This window comes from Sphaeramia orbicularis, chromosome 17 (assembly GCF_902148855.1).
Source record: "Sphaeramia orbicularis chromosome 17, fSphaOr1.1, whole genome shotgun sequence".
Classification (NCBI taxonomy): Eukaryota; Metazoa; Chordata; class Actinopteri; order Kurtiformes; family Apogonidae; genus Sphaeramia; species Sphaeramia orbicularis.
The window spans coordinates 55,289,883-55,310,639 of NC_043973.1; the positions used below are offsets into that span (position 1 = coordinate 55,289,883).

General features: G+C 39.8%; 1 protein-coding gene across 1 annotated transcript; it reads right to left on the bottom strand.

Moving 5' to 3' along the window:
- Positions 1-3,844: 3,844 nt before the first annotated feature.
- Positions 3,845-16,820, bottom strand: LOC115437757 (protein FAM49B-like). The gene is made up of 11 exons (XM_030161089.1): positions 16,719-16,820; positions 11,743-11,815; positions 11,536-11,657; positions 10,217-10,322; positions 8,695-8,831; positions 8,199-8,276; positions 7,276-7,392; positions 5,237-5,316; positions 4,964-5,090; positions 4,378-4,448; positions 3,845-4,297 (listed from the first exon to the last, which is right to left on the bottom strand). Exons 2-11 carry the CDS (start codon positions 11,813-11,815, stop codon positions 4,228-4,230), a joined length of 981 nt encoding a protein of 326 aa, XP_030016949.1. The 5' UTR covers positions 16,719-16,820; the 3' UTR covers positions 3,845-4,227.
- Positions 16,821-20,757: the final 3,937 nt, after the last annotated feature.

Sequence of the window (20,757 nt, forward strand, 5' to 3'; positions counted from 1 at the left end):
ACATGGGGGGGTGTCCTGTTCCGCCCCCTCCAGTCATGTCCTTCTGCTTTGGTCTGTTGGTTCTGGTCCACTCCCACAGATGACTGTAAATGTGACTGGACCCAAAACTATCCAGGGGTTCGGTCCCACTTCTTCTCGTGTGACTCAACTTCCTGTGGTTCAGTCACATCATCATCATCATCTCTGATTCAAAGTCCAGTAGACACCCCCCCCCCCCCCCCCCCCCCAAACTTAAACTCAGCTCCTGTGGACAACAGCAGTCCAACCCAAACGTCTGTAGAACGCATGTTTAATAAATGACCCAAAAAACTGATGGCAGCGCCGACAGGTGGAGGCGTGGCCTATCCTGGACGAGTCACAGATTTAACATTTCCTCTAAATCTGTTCAGATCCTGGTGGTCCTACTGGTTCTCAGATCCTGGTGGTCCTACTGGTTCAGCCTCATCAGTATTTAGTTTGGATGCATCTTTAGTTTTAAACCAACCAGGTCAAACACTGACCTGGACACATGGATGAACTCAAGGGTCAAAGGTCACGGTGACCTCATGTCTGTCCATTCTTCTGAACATCAGGATGATCTTAACAGAATGTCTTCAAACTGGACAAACATTCACTTTGGCCCAACCCCATTTCACCCCTTGGCCCCTCCCTGCCCATTTTGCGCATACACATGAAGGGTGTCCCTGTTCTCGATGAGTCAGAGGGGAGGGGCTAGAGGGGTGAATTGGGATTGAACCTTAGACTGAAGGATGAGCTGAATCCAATTTAGTGACCAAAGGTCAAAAGTCAAGACTGACTTAAAAAAAACTAAATCTAAATCACTAAATTAAAAGTCTGTGTTTCACCTTTGAACCATTTAGATGTTTAACAACCTTGAAGCTTTTTCACACAAATTGAATTTTTTATTTAAAAAAAGGCGGAAAAATGTCATCATTTCCAGAATACAGTGGTACCCACTGGTCTGATAATGTAGAACTGGAACATTCTGGGAGGTTCTACTGTCATTTGGGGTTTACAAACAAAGGCCAAATACTGAGACTATTAGCCCCACCCACCAAATACTGAGACTATTTGCCCCGCCCACCAAATACTGAGCTTATTAGCCCCACCCACCATCAACATGTTGTCATTAGTCAGACTTTGAAGACAGTTTGCACGTTTAGGTTTGTTTCGTCATATGAACTGAACAGATTTGGAGTATATTATTGAACTTATTTAAAGCTTAAAATTTCTAAAATATGACTTTTTATTGCACTATTATCAATATATTTCAACATTTTACAATTTAAATTTCATAAAAGTATGACATTTTCATAAAAATATGAGGTTTTTTTAAACTCTGACTTCATTCTCATAATATTATGGCTTTATTTTTAGTCTATTCTCGTAGTGACCAGTGTTTCTATTTTTCCGATGTGGCACTAATGTGCCACCGTAGCTCATCTGAAAGAGGAGAAACACATTTTTGTAAAAATGTAAAAACTTTATTTGTCGAACACAAACATCATTGAAAACAGTTAATGCCGTTCAGTCCAAATGTGCAGCGCTAACACAGCGACGTCAAAAGCTGGTCCGTGTTTCCAGTAATCGGATCCGTTCAGACACTTTTATTCCAGTCGTTTCACTTCACTTTTCTTTTTTTTTTAAGTTTCTCAGTTAATTCTAATAAATAAACCGACTAATGAGCAGGAGATGATCATCAAGCACAGAGTCCAGAACCTGCAGGAACCTGGACCAAACACCAGGGACCACTTTGGACCAGTACTGGACTCCACATAAAAGGGTTCTGATCATTAGACCAGGACTGTCCCACTCATGTTAGTCCAGGTCCACATTCAGTCCAATATGACCCGAACTGGACCAGAACCAGTCCAATAAGAACAATAGAAAAAGTCCAATTAGATTCTGAAAAGATTTACATCGACAAATTATCCTTTAACAAAACGGGAACCTGAAATTTATTAAGAAAAACATGTGAATTGGACCAGTATTCAGGTTCAGTTTATCATTTAAACATGTTCAGATACAGTGGATCTAAAACACAAACAATTAAAATAGACGGAAGATTACAATGAATACTGATTTAAACCAGACTGAGGGAACATGTGTCTGTATGTGACCTGGATCTGATCTGGTACGGACAGTCTGAACGCACTAATCTGACCCAGACCACTTTCATATGTGGTCCTAAATCTGACCCGTACCACTTTCATATGTGGTCCTAAATCTGACCCGGACGTGACGGAGGACGTGGTCCAGCAGAACCAGCTGCACTTGGACCGGGGCCTTTGGTTCCAGGTGGTCTCGTATCTACATCCAGATGATTTTACTGAAACACACACACACACACAGAGTCCACCTCCCTTTTATGAAATAAATTAGACCAATATTCAGCCTCGGTTTATCATTATACATGTTCATGAAAACGTATAAATAACACAACCAAAGGCGGTGATAAATATCTGGACTTAAAACACATTAGCAACAGGGGGACGAATAGTTCGCAGGATGGGGGGGTGGGATACCGCGACATACCTTAGTTTGGGGGTGGGGGGGCATACAGCGTGCTTAATAACAGGCAGAATATTGGTCCAATTCCACTGGTTTATATTCGGACAGTTCAGGTTGGTCTGATTTTTGGTTCATGGATAGTTTGTAAATGTCAACATTTTCATGTAATTTTACGTTTTTACACATAAAACAGAACAAATGTGGAGTTATTTCTAGGTTATAATGACAGTATTTGACTGATCTGACCCACTGGAGGTTGAATTCAATGGCATGTCTGAGTTAAAATGATCTGAACACCTTTGATTATTATTAATATCTTAAGTGTAATTTTGGCATTTCACAAATTCATCCCACGGGTCGGATAGGACCTTCTGGTGGACCGGTTCTGACCCAGGGACCGTATGTTTGACACCCCTGGCTTAGATCAACAGACCACCTTCACACTACCAGGGTCTGAAGCGCTATTGCTAGCATCACCAGAGTTTAAGTCGTGTACATGTAGAAGGTGTAACTTAGGACTGTCAGTGCATCCTGACAACCTGGACAGAACCTGGACAACCATATCCCAACAACAGTTGACGTTAGCTACACGTTAGCTACATATTAGCTAACACGACTACCTTATACGGTCATGTGACATGGTCAGGAAGGTGTCAAACAGCTCTTGCTCTCTAACATGCTAACATTAGCTGTTAGCTAACGGTTATCTGTAGCGGTCCGATATCCATCCGGGTATTTTCTGTCCGTGGTCTTTTCAGTCGCTGATCGACGGTGAGGCAGTGAAATGCACACAAGTGGGCGGTTCCTACATTTATGGGTTCTGTCCCAGTCTGGCGTACCCAGGCCTGTCCACTATCGATCTGCTGCAGACGTTAGCGTGGTGGTTGAGAGAGGGATGTGGAAAAGGTGCATTTAGAAAATAATGTCTGGAAAAGTTGTTTTGGTGGAACATGAGGAAGTCATGACCAAACCTGAAACTCCCACGACCTCAAACGCCACATTAACATGTTAACGTTTACGTGGAATCAGGGCTCATGGGTTAAAGGGTTAATTAAAGGGTTAATTTAAGGGTTAATTTAAGGGTTAAAGGGTTAATTAAAGGATGAAAGGGTTAAAGGGTTAATTAAAGGATGAAAGGGTTAAAGGGTTAATTAAAGGGCGAAAGGGTCAATTAAAGGGTTAATTAAAGGGTTAAAATGTTAATTAAAGGGTTGAAGGGTTAAAGGGTTAATTAAAGGGCTAAAAGGTTATTTAAAGGGTTAAAGGATTAATTAAAGGGTTATTTAAAGGGTTAAAGGGTTAATTAAAGGGTTGAAGGGTTAATTAAAGCTTAAAGGGTTCATTAAAGGGTTATTTGAAGGGTTAAAGGTGTGTCTCTGGTTGCTGACAGACCACAGTCCGTGGACCTAGTCAGACCCAGTCCATCAGGACCTCAGACATTTATCAGTATCTGTGGGTGTAAAGGTCATGAAACCCAGGTGACCAACACTCTGTCCTGTCATTGAACGCCTCATTCATGGTTGTCGTTCCTGGATCCGATGTGCCGTGGAAGTAGGCGGAGCTCAGCATTTGTCGTAGAATGAACCGTTTTTACACCCAAATAAAACCGATGATCCCATATGAAAGAACAGCAGGAGCAGAACCAGGCGGAACAAGGTGGGTCCAGGCGTTCTGGGTCACATGTCCGGACCAGAACCCCGCCCCGGACCGGCCCCTTTAGTTTGGTTGCAGAAGGTTTCGGATCTGCTTGGAGGTAGTCTCGTCGTTCAGATGTTTGGTGGTGTACCTGCAGAGGTGGAACACAGCAAGGAATGTTAAGGCCCGGCTCAGGCACTGTGGCTGTGGTGCGTTCAGGGGCGGTCGGACCTGAGAGCGTTTAGTAATCCCTCCACGCTGCTGGGCGGCTGCTCCTTCAGCACCCGAATGCAGCCTTTCATCTGGAGAGGAACACAAAACAAGCCCCATGTAGATGGAAGAGGACCAGGACCAGACCAGGACCAGGACCAGGACCAGACCAGGACAAGACCAGGACCAGGACCAGAAATGAAACAGACAGATTCAAGATGAGACCATGAACAAACGTTAATATTAACACAGAGGAAACTACGGTGGGTCAGAGGGGTCAGAAAAAAAAAGAACATAAACATATAAAATAATAAATAAAATGAACGTAAACATAAAACCATATTAAAAAAGAGCTAAACTAGTCCTTTTAAACCGACTACCAAGAAACATGGCATGTTCTAATGTTCTAAAATACAGGTTCCTTTCACATTATGTGTATTTTTTTTGCCACTTATGGGTAAGGAACCAAATACCGTAACTTCATTTACCTTGATTTTCTACATAATAATCGCCAAAGTACTACAGTGTTGTTGTGTTGTCCAATCACACACTGTGGTTCAGATGTTGTGTGACCTCTAAAGGGTCAAAGGTCACAGAGGACACTTACGTCGATGTTGGAGGTCTTCACGAAGGCGCCGGCCGGATGAACGTGGTCATACAGGATGATGACGCCCACCATGACCCGCAGGCAGAACAACACTGTGTCATCACTGGTGAAACGACTGCGGTACTCCCTGAACACACACGTGCACACACACACACACACACACACACACACACACACACACACACACACACACACACACACACTGAGCCCAGGCCTGTTTGTTGCATTGGTGTCTGTCAGTGATGGTGCATTCAGGGACCTGTCAGGACTCACGGTGTATCCAGCATCACTTTGCACACACTGGCCATGGTGCTCAGACAGTCTGTGGTGTTTTCAATGGGGACGTCTGGATTCTGAAAAACACACACACACACACACACACACACACACACACACACAGAGTCAATGTGCAGTTGGCGCCCCCTGCTGCTCATTTATGGAACAACATCTCTTGTCTCTAATTGGCAGACTGAACCTCAAACTGAGCCTGTTTCCATCCACACTGATCCTCTGATCAATATCTGATTATTATTGATCCTGTTAACAGTCTGATCTGATCCGTTTTGATCTGATAGCAGCAGTAATCTGATTACATTCAATCAGATTACCACCGCTGGCTCTGTCCCAGTCCTCCTGTATCCTCATACATGGAAACAGGTTCATCTGACTGGTTTAGTCCACATCCACCTGAGCATGTGCAAAAACTATTACATCACATCATCAGGAAGTTGTATTCTACTGTCAGCAGACCGAACCAAACTAAACTAAACTAAACTAAACTAAACCAAACCAAACCAAACTAAACTAAACTAAACTAAACTAAACTAAACCAAACCAAACCAAACTAAACTAAACCAAACTAAACCAAACTAAACCAAACTAAACTAAACTAAACTAAACCAAACCAAACTAAACTAAACCAAACAAAACCAAACTAAACTAAACTAAACTAAACCAAACTAAACTAAACTAAACCAAACAAAACCAAACTAAACCAAACTAAACTAAACCAAACTAAACCAAACAAAACCAAACTAAACTAAACTAAACTAAACCAAACCAAACTAAACCAAACTAAACTAAACTAAACCAAACCAAACTAAACCAAACTAAACCAAACCAAACTAAACTAAACCAAACTAAACCAAACCAAACTAAACTAAACCAAACTAAACCAAACAAAACCAAACTAAACTAAACTAAACCAAACCAAACCAAACTAAACTAAACCAAAGAAAACAAAACTAAACTAAACTAAACCAAACTAAACCAAACTAAACTAAACCAAACAAAACCAAACTAAACTAAACTAAACTAAACTAAACTAAACCAAACTAAACTAAACAAAACCAAACTAAACTAAACCAAACTAAACTAAACTAAACTAAACCAAACAAAACCAAACTAAACTAAACTAAACTAAACTAAACTAAACTAAACTAAACCAAACCAAACTAAACTAAACCAAACAAAACCAAACTAAACTAAACTAAACTAAACTAAACTAAACTAAACCAAACTAAACTAAACTAAACCAAACCAAACTAAACTAAACTAAACTAAACCAAACCAAACTAAACTAAACTAAACCAAACTAAACTAAACTAGGGTGGATATTTGGTTTGATGATGATCTGAGCTTACAGTCATTATTATGGGTTCTTCTACACCAGAGGTGTCCTACCCTGGTCCTCCAGACCTACTCTGGAGAACCAGGGTAGGACACCCCTGGTCTAGAACCTCCTGTCAGTCCACCTCTGGGTCACTACAGATCCACCTCTGGGTCACTACAGATCCACCTCAGTGGTCATTACAGATCCACCTCAGTGGTCACTACAGCTCCACCTCAGTGGTCACTACAGATCCACCTCAGTGGTCACTACAGCTCCACCTCAGTGGTCACTACAGATCCACCTCAGTGGTCACTACAGATCCACCTCAGTGGTCACTACAGATCCACCTCAGTGGTCATTACAGATCCACCTCAGTGGTCACTACAGATCCACCTCAGTGGTCACTACAGCTCCACCTCAGTGGTCACTACAGCTCCACCTCAGTGGTCACTACAGCTCCACCTCAGTGGTCACTACAGCTCCACCTCAGTGGTCATTACAGATCCACCTCAGTGGTCACTACAGCTCCACCTCAGTGGTCACTACAGCTCCACCTCAGTGGTCACTACAGCTCCACCTCAGTGGTCACATGGTGTCAGGTATGAAATGAACAGGCCTTCATCTGTCTGTGATTCAAAGATGGTTAAATATGTCTGACCCAGGTCCGGTCTGGGTCCGGTCCAGGTCCCAGTGGACTCACATCTGACACAAACTTCATGGTGGCGTCGCTGAGTGTCTTCAGCATGGGCGTGGCACTGGCGTAGAACAGAGACATGCGATTGGCCAGTTCGTTGTTCACCTCATTTACTGCATCTGCCTGAAAAAAACAACAACGAATATTCACATGTTGAATAGAACCGTCTACAGGAAACTCAACAGGACCAGGCCTTAGTGAACGTCCAAACTAACACTAACTAATACTAACTAATACTAACACTAACTAATACTAACTAACTATCCCTAACTAACACTAACTAACCCTAACTAACACTAATACTAATGAACACTAACACTAATACTAACTAATACTAACTAATACTAATGAACACTAACACTAACTAACACTAACTAATGCTAACTAACACAAACTAACACTAACACTAAATAACAATAACACTAATTAACACTAACTAACACTAACACTAACTAACCCTAACTAGCACTAACTAACACTAACACTAAATAACAATAACACTAATTAACACTAACTAACACTAACACTAACTAACCCTAACTAGCACTAACTAACACTAACACTAAATAACAATAACACTAATTAACACTAACACTAACTAACCCTAACCCTAATTAACACTAACACTAACTAATGCTAACTAGCACTAACTAACACTAACACTAAATAACAATAACACTAATTAACACTAACACTAACTAACCCTAATTAACACTAACACTAACTAACACTAACTAACACTAACAAACACTAACACTAACTAACACTAACGAACACTAACACTAACTAATGCTAACTAACCCTAACTAACTAACACTAACTCTACCCAGGATGACAGTGGACGGACACATGGGTCAACATGGACTTTAAACACTTTTATCTGTGTGTGTGTGTGTGTGTGTGTGTGTGTGTGTGTGTGTGTGTCTTACAGTCAGGTTGTTGATCCTCATGCGGCTGATGGTTCTGCGGTAATAACTGAAGTCATTCTGGATGGCAGGGTTAGTCATCTGAGGAGGAGACACAGGAGGAGAACTGAGGAGGAGGAGGAGGAAGAGGAGGAGGAAGAGGAGAAAGAGGAGGAGGAGAACTGAGGAGGAAGAGGAGGAGGAAGAGGAGGAGGAGAAAGAGGAGGAGGAGAACTGAGGAGGAAGAGGAGGAGGAAGAGGAGGAAACTGAGGAGGAGGAGGAGGAGGAAGAGGAGGAGGAGAACTGAGGAGGAAGAGGAGGAGGAAGAGGAGGAAAACTGAGGAGGAGGAGGAGGAGGAAGAGGAGGAGGAGAACTGAGGAGGAGGAGGAGAAAGAGGAGGAGAACTGAGGAGGAGGAGGAGGAAGAGAAAGAGGAGGAGGAGAACTGAGGAGGAGGAAGAGGAGAACTGAGGAGGAAGAGGAAGAGGAGGAGGAGCAGTAGTTTTCGGAGGTGCAGACCTTGAGTTCGTCGAAGCGCAGGGTGAAGTGCAGGATGTGTGCGAACTGTCGTGCCAGCGCCTGTTTGTGCTCCAGGTGTTGAGTGGGCGTGGCCCCAGAGGTGGTGAGGACGACGAGGAGACGCATCAGACTGGACTCTGAGAGCAGGAGACAAACACAGCACACTGAGGACCAGAACCAGAACCAAGACCAGGAGACAAACACAGCACACTGAGGACCAGAACCAGAACCAAGACCAAGACCAGGAGACAAACACAGCACACTGAGGACCAGAACCAGAACCAAGACCAAGACCAGGAGACAAACACAGCACACTGAGGACCAGAACCAGAACCAAGACCAAGACCAGAAGACAAACACAGCACACTGAGGACCAGAACCAGAACCAAGACCAAGACCAGAAGACAAACACAGCACACTGAGGACAGAACCAGAACCAAGACCAAGACCAAGACCAGGAGACAAACACAGCACACTGAGGACCAGAACCAGAACCAAGACCAGGAGACAAACACAGCACACTGAGGACAGAACCAGAACCAAGACCAAGACCAAGACCAGGAGACAAACACAGCACACTGAGGACCAGAACCAGAACCAAGACCAAGACCAGAAGACAAACACAGCACACTGAGGACAGAACCAGAACCAAGACCAAGACCAGGAGACAAACACAGCACACTGAGGACAGAACCAGAACCAAGACCAAGACCAGGAGACAAACACAGCACACTGAGGACCAGAACCAGAACCAAGACCAAGACCAGGAGACAAACACAGCACACTGAGGACCAGAACCAGAACCAAGACCAAGACCAGAAGACAAACACAGCACACTGAGGACAGAACCAAGACCAAGACCAAGACCAGGAGACAAACACAGCACACTGAGGACCAGAACCAGAACCAAGACCAAGACCAGAAGACAAACACAGCACACTGAGGACAGAACCAGAACCAAGACCAAGACCAAGACCAGGAGACAAACACAGCACACTGAGGACCAGAACCAGAACCAAGACCAAGACCAAGACCAGGAGACAAACACAGCACACTGAGGACAGAACCAAGACCAGAACCAGGACCACAATCAAGACCAGGAGACATCAACACAGCACACTGAGGACCAGAACCAAGACCCACAACACCAGAACCAGGACCAAGACCAGGAGACAAACACAGCACACTGAGGACAGAACCAGAACCAAGACCCAGACCAGAACCAGAACCAAGACCCAGAACTAATACCCCTACTAGAACAAAGACCCAGACCAGAACCAGATTATTGTTATTTATTGTTGCAGATTATTTATTTTTATAGATCATTTGTTTTTATTTGTTTCTTCATATCATTGACTCCTCCTCTTTCTTTGTCCAGCTCTGTGGTTGGAGGTGCACCACATCTACACCCCGTAACCCCACCTCCTCCCACATGTTGGCAGATGCCTCCTCCAATCACAGAAGCCCATCCATGACCGAACCACCTGCTCTGTTCTCCGACAGCAGAAGACATTCTCCTCACCCAACTTCTGCGAGAACTCGTAGAAGGTCTTGAGTTTGGCCACCAGAGGAACCACAGCGGACCAGGCCTTCTGCTGGACCCCCTCCTGACCTGGACTCTGGATGGCCTGGATGGACACAAACACACACAAAAAAAACCACACAAACACACAAACACACATTAGTCTCATTCCATTTTCCCTTAAATCTGGTGAATTTAACTTGTTCATATAAATGTGTTAACTGGAAAAACGACAGTTTGACCCAAACTCTGGTTTTTCTCTGAATAGTTGTTGTTAGAGGTGTTTTTTGTAGTTAAATTGGTATATGACTAAAACTAAGAAAATGAACAAAAATATATGAAACAGATGAAAAAAACTAAGAAACAAAAATATATGAAATACATGAAAAAAACTAAGAAAATAAACACAAATATAAAAATAGATTTTAAAAAAATGAAGAAAATGAGCCAAAATATATAAAATACATAAAAAAAATTGGTCTATGACCCAAAACTGTAACGGAAAGACCTTGGAGTCCAACTAGAGTCACATGACCAAAACAAACAGATGTGGATGGATGTTAGAACAAGAGAAGAAGAGTTGAACCCAAACATGTGTGTGTATGTGTGGACACACCAGGAAACCACATCAGTTTAGAATTTAGTAGGAGATAGAGGAGGAACCAGCATTCTAGATTCAAACCAACACAGATTTATGTTCCTGTTTATGGAAGGACTGACACTGACATCTACCAGAAGAAAGAAACTCAGCAGCACAGCAGGGACTGAACAGACAAACCAACAGTACACACTTGTGTTTGGAACACATTTATATGCATCTGGGGACAGTTCTGTACGTTCTAATAACATGTTCCCCTGTTCCAGTGTTATTATGGGATGGATGATTTTGGGCTGAATGTGGAACCTGAACCCACATGACTTTGACAGAACCTTCAGACTTTGATTGTTTCCATCTGTTCTGTTGGTTCTACATCTGTTTCATCTACCATTCATGTTCTCCACGGTCCACCAGAACAAACTCCACCAGAACAACCTCCACCAGAACAAACTCCACCAGAACAAACTCCACCAGAACAACCTCCACCAGAACAAACTCCACCAGAACAAACTCCACCAGAACAACCTCCACCAGAACAACCCCATGGAAACCTCTCCACTGTTCTGTTCACTTTGTTGCCTCATTTTCATCCATGCTTTTAATTTTCTGCTTCTTCTACGTCATCACATTGACCTCATGTGTCCTGTTACAGTGAATATCTGACCAATCAGAGCAGCTCTGGCCTCTCCCGTGGACCCGCCCTAACACCAGGGGGCGTTACCTGACGGATCTCCTCCCCGGCTCCTCGGTACGACTGCAGGTCCTCCAGAACCACCCGGGCCTCCGTCAGGACTTGGTTCACCTCCTCCCAGAGCGCTGTCTCCGACTGCGAGGGCTGGGCGTCTGCAGGGGGGTCAGAGGTCATGTGGTCAAAGGTCAGAGGTCACCAGGGGTTAAGTCGAGGGCGGGGTTTATTTGTGCGTCTCACTTTCAAAGTCCAGGAAGAAGTTTCCTCCGTTGTTGTCGATGTCTCTGGTCAACACCTTGATCAAGTTCCCCATCTGTCAGACATCAATGAAACCGATCGGTCAGATCAACGAGGTCATCACATGATCAGTCAAAAGGAGGCCGAGACAAACACATGACAAATACAGGCGAATGATCCATTAAAGAACTGTCAGTTCAACGTTACACCACATTAGAAGACTGAGATTACAGTGGATTTAACAAAGAAAATGAACCAAAATATATAAATACATAAGAAAATTAACCAAATATAAAAAAATACATGAAAAAAAAATTAAAAATTTAGCAAAATATATAAATAGATGAAAAACTAAGAAAATAAACAAAAATATTTAAAATTCATGAAAAAAACTAAGAAAATAAACAAAAATATATAAAATAGATTTTAAAAAATGAAAAGGAACGAATATATAAATAGATGAAAAAATAAGAAAACAAACAAAAATATATAAAATAGATTAAAAAAACAAAGAAAATAAACAAAAATATATAAAGTAGATGAAAAAAAACTAAGAAAATGAACCAAAATATATAAAACAGATCAAAAAAACCTAAGAAAATGGACCAAAAATATCAATAAAACAATAGAAGATGTTGTTTGTTTTGTTTTTTTGTTCAGTTTTTGTTGGTTTTTCTGGTTTTTGGTCAGTTTTTGTCAGTTTATTTGTTCAGTTTTTGTCGGTTTTTCTGTTGTTTTGTTCGTTTTTTGTCAGTTTTTAGTTTTTTTGTTCAATTTTTGCCGGTTTTTCAGTATTGTTTTGTTCAGTTTTTGTTGGTTTTACTGTTATTTTGTCAGTTTTTGTCAGTTTTACTGTTATTTTCTTCAGTTTTGGTCAGTTTTACTGTTACTTTGTTCAGTTTTTGTCAGTTTTACTGTTATTTTGTTCAGTTTTTGTTAGTTTTACTGTTACTTTGTTCAGTTTTGGTCTGTGTTCTCCGTTTTCATCCTCGTCGTCCTTGGTACTGACCTGACACATTTACTCTATAAACTAACAAATAGAAACTGTCCAATTTCAACCAGATTTGGCTTAAATTACAAGAGTGAGTGAAGTTTGAGCCGAGTTTCAGAGGCACAAACTGAAGGGAAGCAGCTTTGTTTCATTACAACCTGAAAAGAGGAAGTGATGGGGTCTGTGAACGTTTGGGCTAAATATAAAACAGGAAGTGAAGCAGGTAGACGATGTTAAAAACACCCACAAAACAAAACAAACACTGATCTGACAGCAAGTGAACAGGTTTAACACTGGGTTAGTCCCATTTACAGGGTTCAACCAATAAACAACGACAGAAAAATCCATCAAACCAACCAAAAAAAACACCAGAAAAATCATTCAAATAAGGACAAATGAGCAGAATTATCAATAAATGAACAAAATAAACAAAGTTATTGACAAAATAACTATTTAAATGAAGAAAAAATGAGAATGAACAACAATAATTTTACAAAGGAGCAAAAAAGAAAGAATGATGACAAAACTACAAAAAAAAGTAAATGAAGAGAAATAAGCAAACTGAACATAATATTAAAAAAAGACAAATCATTGATAAAAAAAAAATGACAGTAGAGTGGGAGGAGCTACAGGACAGTAGAGTGGGAGGAGCTACAGAGTGGGAGGAGCTACCTGGACCCAAAATACAAAGAGGTTAAAGCAGTGTTTGGTAGAAGACATGGGTTCGATGGTAGTCAGAGATTTAAAAAGAAAAAAGAGATGGATGAACGATGGAGGGAGAAAATGTGGAGGAAAGAAAAGAAAAAAGAGATGGCATGAACGAGAGAGAGAGTATGGAACTGAACATGCATCTGGTTCTAAATGAAATCAACCAGGAAATAAAACATCAAGTAAAATGAACCAAATATCAATAAAAATGAAATAAAAATGAATACAAAGAAAAACAAAAATAAAAAAATGAACTGAATAAATAAATAACAAAATAATAAAGAAAAATGAGCAAAACAACCAACAAAATGAAACAATGGATAAAAATGAACCAAAAGTCAAAGAAAAAGAACAAAATGAACTGAACAAACAAAAGGTATGAACAGAATGAAGAAAATAATCAGTGAAACTGGTTTGAACCGACTGAAGATATTTCTTCATCCTAATGAATTAATTGTCATGAATGTATATTTTCTGAACATGTAGTTAAATAACAGTTCACGTTGATCTAGAACGTTTATTTGAGGATCTGTCGTTGTTTAATGACGTTTACTTCAAGACCTGAATCAGGTGAAAATCACAGGAAATGACACAATTTCCACAGCTTGAAAATCTACAAAAATAGAATATTTGTCATATTTGGTTCGTTTCGACGATGGTGTATTAAGGACACATACGACAATAAAACACCTGTCACTAAAGTCGCAAAATATCAAGATAAACCTGTCATTTCACAAGAAACACAAAAAGAGTCATAATATTACAAGAATAAAGATGTAGTTTAAAAACCCTCATAATTTAAACAATAATGTTGTAATTTCATGAGATTAATGTCGTGATATTTGAAAATAAATTTGCAATAGTGCGATATATTATTATCAAACTAATGTGACAAAATATTAGAAATACGAGTCATTTTCTGACATTTAGTGACATTAAATCTGCAGATTCACATTTAAAACATGATGTCCTGCCGCATCCAACTGGAAATAAATATTACATAAATGTATACGATATGGAAAAAATAATCAACATTTAGAAAAATGAACAAAACCATCAAATAAATGAACGAAAATCAATGTAACATTAAAAAAAAAATAACCAGAAAAGTCAACAAAATTGAATTCAGTCAACAGAATAATTCACAAACTGACAAAACGTAGAAGAAAAAAAAAACATTGAAATGAAGAAAAATTTACAAAAAAATGTATGAACTGAAGACGTATAAAGAAAATGATCAATAACCCGGACAAAAATGAACAATAAAATGAAAAAAAAAAAAAAAAAAAAAAAAAAACGGAACAAAATGAACAAAGTGAGCAAAAACAAACAGAAAATGAACAATAATCTATAAAATGAGCAAAAGCAAATACAAAAATAATAATTAATCCAATAAAATCAATAAATGATTGATCTTTAAATGATTTGTTTGTTGAATAGATGATGATATTTTCCATGGATAATAGACGTAAACAAAAACAAACATTAAACCGATCACATGTTCAATATTTAGACCGAAGTGTTTATTTTCATCAGTTTCTACAGAAAATGTTCCTGATTTATGATGATGACAAGATTTTTTACTTTAACATCATTTATTACTTTACAACACAATATTTAATCCTTTTAAATAAAAATAGTTCAGGAATCAACACAAATAAAACAGTTAAATGTGACGTTTTGTCTGTTGATGTGATGTTTAAAGTGTGAAATCAATATTTTTGAATTTTTCCTGAAACTAATGTGAGAAACATCAGGGATATTTGTTGTTTATGTTTTGAAATACATTAAACCAAATCCAGACAAACACGACGTCCTGAAGCATCAAACTGTGGAAAAAATAAATGAAAACAACAAAAGGAATCAAAAAAAATCTATGAAATAATTAAATAATAATCAGTAAAATGAAGAAAATGAATGAAACAACCATGGAACGCACATAAAAGAACAAAAAACTATGAATAAAATGAAGAAGGAGATTAAATTAACATTAAAATGTACAAACAGGAAAAAAAAAAAAAAAATTAAGAAAATAATCAACAAAAATGAAGGAAAAAATAAAGAATAAAGAACGCCGAATAAAAGAAGAAATAAAATGAACAAAAACAAAAAAAGAATCAAATGAACAAAGACACAAAATGGAAATAAAACAGAAAGAAACGACAGAAAAAGAAGTTAGAAAAGAAAAGAAAGAAAAGAAAAAACAAAAGAAAGAAACGAGAAGAAGAGAAAAGAAAAGAAATGAATGGTCCTGGTTCCGCTGTGGTTCTGGTTCAGGTCTTGGTTCTGGTCATGGTTCTGGTCGTCGTTCTGGTTCTGGTCATGGTTGTGGTTCTGTTGTGGTTCTGGTCATAGTTCTGGTCATGGTTCTGTTGTGGTTCTGGTCATGGTCATGGTTGTGGTTCTGGTCATAGTTCTGGTCATGGTTCTGCTGTGGTTCCGGTCGTGGTTCTGACTGTCTATTAAATGTGTGGTTGTGGGTCCTGGTGGGACTCTGTAGACCTCCATCAGGTCTGCACTGGTCATGGTTCTGGTCTTGGTTCTGCTGTGGTTCTGGTCATGGTTCTGGTCATGGTTCTGGTTCTGGTCGTGGTTCTGTCTGTTAAATGTGTGGTTGTGGGTCCTGGTGGACTCTGTAGACCTCCATCAGGTCTGCACTGGTCATGGTTCTGGTCTTGGTTCTGCTGTGGTTCTGGTTCTGGTCGTGGTTCTGTCTGTTAAATGTGTGCTTGTGGTCCTGGTGGACTCTGTAGACCCTCCATCAGGTCTGCACTGGTCATGGTTCTGGTCTTGGTTCTGCTGTGGTTCTGGTTCTGGTCGTGGTTCTGTCTGTTAAATGTGTGCTTGTGGGTCCTGGTGGACTCTGTAGACCTCCATCAGGTCTGTACTGGTCATGGTTCTGGTCTTGGTTCTGCTGTGGTTCTGGTCATGGTTCTGGTTCTGGTCGTGGTTCTGTCTGTTAAATGTGTGCTTGTGGGTCCTGGTGGACTCTGTAGACCTCCATCAGGTCTGTACTGGTCTCAGTCTTGACCGTCTCAGATGGGTCAGTGGTCCAACATCTGGATCCTCCTGGGTGCGGGACCAGGTCCAGCCCATGAAAGGGGCCCGGTTCGGTCCGGACCCGGACATGCAGGAGGTCTGGAGCTCGCTCTGAATCCGGACCCTGGAGCCAGATTCTTTCAGCTGCTGCAAGACCAGACATGTCTGAAACGGATCCGCCCAGAGGCCCGGACCCGGTCCCGGACCCTGGAGACGCCCCCCCCACCCCACCCCCACTCACCTTCAGCCGGTCCGGTGGGCGTTCCGCGGTCGGTTCGGTGCGTTCGGTGTCCGTGCAGTCTTCGGTGGTCCAGGTGCGTCCGGGTCCGGGTCCGGGTCCGCCTCCTCTACAGAGGCTCGTGAACCCGGAACAGGGCGCGCGCTGCTCCGTTAACTATAAAAGGAGTGATTTCCTCAGGAGGAACTGAGCGCGCAGCCAATCCGCGGTCCGTGAACGCACCAGTAGAGCAGAGGGGCGGGGCGGAACCTGTCAGACCCGGTCCCGTGGAACTGGACCTGACCGGAGGATCCGAATAATAATAATAATAATAATAATAATAATAATAATAGATTAATTCAAATGTAATAATAATGAGAAGAAGACGAAGAAGAAAGATTCAGTCGTTTTAGACTGTTTTCATGTCATGGTGAAATTCCCTGATTACAGAACTGTCTTAGAATGAGTTCAAATGGAACCCACTGTGATGAAAACACTCATTCATCCATGTTGTATTTGTTCTTGTTCATGTATTATTTGTATTTCATGGATGAACCCTGGGGTGTCTATATGTGGTCTCCTCACAGAGAGAAGATTGTGGGTTCCATTCCAACACCCCAGTCCTTTTTACTTCTATTCCTTACATTTTAAAGATAGTCTTATTAGTCCTATTTCATTTGAGCTTGTCATCGTTCAAATAAAAAAAATAAATAAAAACACTATCCAGATAAATCGTGGAATAACTGTATTTTACACCAATGATTGACATGGATTGATATGGATTAGTGGATCAACAGGAATTAACAGTTTAGATCAGTAGATGGTTTAGGTTAAAGGAGGACGTTTGGGTCTTTAAGGGTTAAAGGTGGTTTTATGCTGTAAAACCAAACCTTTGCACCTGAATGCACCATATAGGTGTAGATGGTTGCGTTCAGGAGCCGCTGCCTTCGGCTGCACAGACAGACCTCAGCAAAAAGCAGAGGAAGTACAGACGAGGAAATGAACGTTCAGGAAAAGACCACGAGAAAGAAGAAGAAAAAGAAGAGACGCAGGGTTTGGAGTGGACAAAAGGGTTAGAACATGGACTGTGATGCAGAAAAGACATTCCAGTCATCAGCTGTTCCTTCACTGCAGACACACGGGGCTGAAGTTCTTACAGTTTGGATGGTATTGATTTCATAGATATAAATCGTTTTATTTTCCATTTGTACACATTTCAGGTACAACAGGGACGTATTCTGCAGAGGTCTGTCCGAGTCAAAGATATAAGCAGGTTAAAGCAGAAAAACAGTGTAAAAACATCGGGAATAAACAATTATTTAATTTGGTGGTTTATATATTCTGATATTTCTGCTTATTATTCCAATTATATAGTTTGTTTTTCGTTATACTTCTCGTTACATGATTCATTTTGGTTTTATTCCACAAAGGTGAACAGTAAAATGGCAGAAAATGTGGGAATTAGACACAAACTGAGGAGGTATGTCAAAACACTAGTGTTTAAATGCATGCCCGTAGTGTATAGTGTGGAATTAAAATAGATCGGCTGCAGAAAAAAAATAAATGTTTACATATAAATTGAAACAAATGACTGAAACGTCGCTCCTCGCCGCAGGAAACTACATCTCCCATGTTACACCGCGCGCAGAAGTACGTCCATCATCCACTGACCTTGCTGTCTTCAGTGGGTTTTCTAACCGGAGAATCAGACGAGAATGGCGAATAAAGAGCCCGGTGTAAGTATTTTCACCTGGAACTGGATTTTCTGCTACTTCTGTCAGATTTCATTGTTTGTGTTGCTAACGATAATGTTGCGTTTCCCGCTATTTACGCGTAGTTTTGTGACATTTTTTTTGCTAAAACGTGCGGCACGTGAGTGAGCTGCGGTTAGATAAGCTAGTTTCATCCAAAGTGGTGTTTTATTGAGCTCGTGTCAGAAATTAAAATGACGACAGAAGTCACGAGTACAGGGTTTAATAAAGTTAATTAATGCTCATTTACATCGGAAAGTGTTTTGGAAAAGTTTGTCCTCTTACTTGTTGTAAAACTGACCCTCGATTCTAGTTTAAAAATCTGACAGTTTTAAGTTTTTAACGATTTTATCACGTTTATGTTTTTCTTAAACACTATTAAAAAAAAACCCTTCACATAATTATTGTAACTGTTTGCAGAAATGTGGCTAATGTTCAAAAGTAAAAAGATATGTTAACTCATTTTAGGGGTAATTGACTGAATCCGGGAGTTCTGTCTGTGACAGTCATTTATAGGGGTGTTGGAAAATATCGACCTTTGCAATATATCGTGATATTTCATTTCACAATACTGTATCAATATATTAAAAGTATTGTATCAATATTTTTAGGTATTCAAATGCAGATATTGTGGAGGTTCATTTTAGTTTTTTGGTTTTCTTTGTTGGTTATATCTTATTTATTATTATTTAACACTCTTTTGTTCATTAATGTTAATTCCTTTGTTGGTATTGAACTAAAATACTGTTCTAATGTTAGTTCTGAACTAATAGGAATATGAATATTGAACAGGATCTTAAACTGTAATGTCTGTAAAATATAATTTAAGTTTGAACACAGGATATAGCAGTAGATTCTGCACTGTAAGACCGAATAAGTTGAGTTCACTTAAAAAAAATCAGGTAACTTGTTGCCTTAAAAAAATTCAGTAATGAAGTAATGAAACTTGAGTGTATTAAACTTAATGCTTGCTTTGAATGGAATTGCTATTTTAAGTACAACACACTAAATGCCAAGTTAATTTACGTTAAAATTGTTGTAATGTCAATTGTTTTGTATAATCATTAGACTTAATATCAGTTCATTGGACTCAATTCCAAGTGGATTTAAATTAAAATCTTTTGTAGTATAAAGTGCTTGTAAAATTATTAACTTAATATATGTAGTGTGGATGGAAGATTCCATTGTGCAAGAACAAAGTCTAGATGAACAGTAAATCCTAGTTCTTCCTATGGCTGTGACTCATGGTGCAGCTCTACAGAAATACAAAAACATAGCACAAAAAGGCCAATAAACACGGAATACACACATTAACTCCAAATGAACGCTAACAGCCACAACCCCACTGAACCCCCTGCCACAGAAAAACGAACACATTTACAACAACAGGCCCAATACCCACAAAGCAATGCACAGATAAAAAGGTGTGGGTCATGACTAAAACTGAGTGATTTAAATCCATTCAACTTCAACTTTTTCGTACTTTCAACTAGGTCTCCAATTAGTAAAACTATACAGGGTGGGGAAGCAAAATTACAATATTTTGAGGCAGGGATTGAAAGACAGTGTATGACCAATTAGTTTATTGAAAGTCACGAGAATTTATTTGCCACAAGAAAATTGACATAATAGAAAATGTTTTTATTCTATGTGTCCTCCTTCTTTCTCAATAACTGCCTTCACACGCTTCCTGAAACTTGCACAAGTGTTCCTCAAATATTGGGGTGACAACTTCTCCCATTCTTCTTTAATAGTATCTTCCAGACTTTCTGGTAATAGTTTGCTCATAGTCATTCTCTTCTTTCCATTATAAACAGTCTTTATGGACACTCCAACTATTTTGAAATCTCCTTTGGTGTGACGAGTGCATTCAGCAAATCACACACCTCTTTGACGTTTGCTTTCCTGATTACTCATATGGGCAAAGTTTTCTGAAAAGGTATGGATAATAGTGTTAGGTATGATTATGACATCAATATATGTTTGGTTTCAAAACAACTGACATAGTGCCTGCTGAGAAAAAACAACTAAATGTTCATTGTAAATTTTGCTTCCCCACCCTGTATTAACACTTTTATAGTAATGTAATAAAACTTAAATCATTTAAGTACTTTGGAATTAAAGCATTTAGTGAATACAAAGTCCGGCTTACAGTGTGTTCTGATCAAATAAAAAATGTATTTAGTATTTGTGCAGATTCTGGTTATAATTCAATTCTTACAGGAAATAATCATTTAAAAAAATAAACAAACAAAAAATTGCCTTTTAACAGTAGACAGATATATCGTATCATGATCCTAGTATTGTGATTG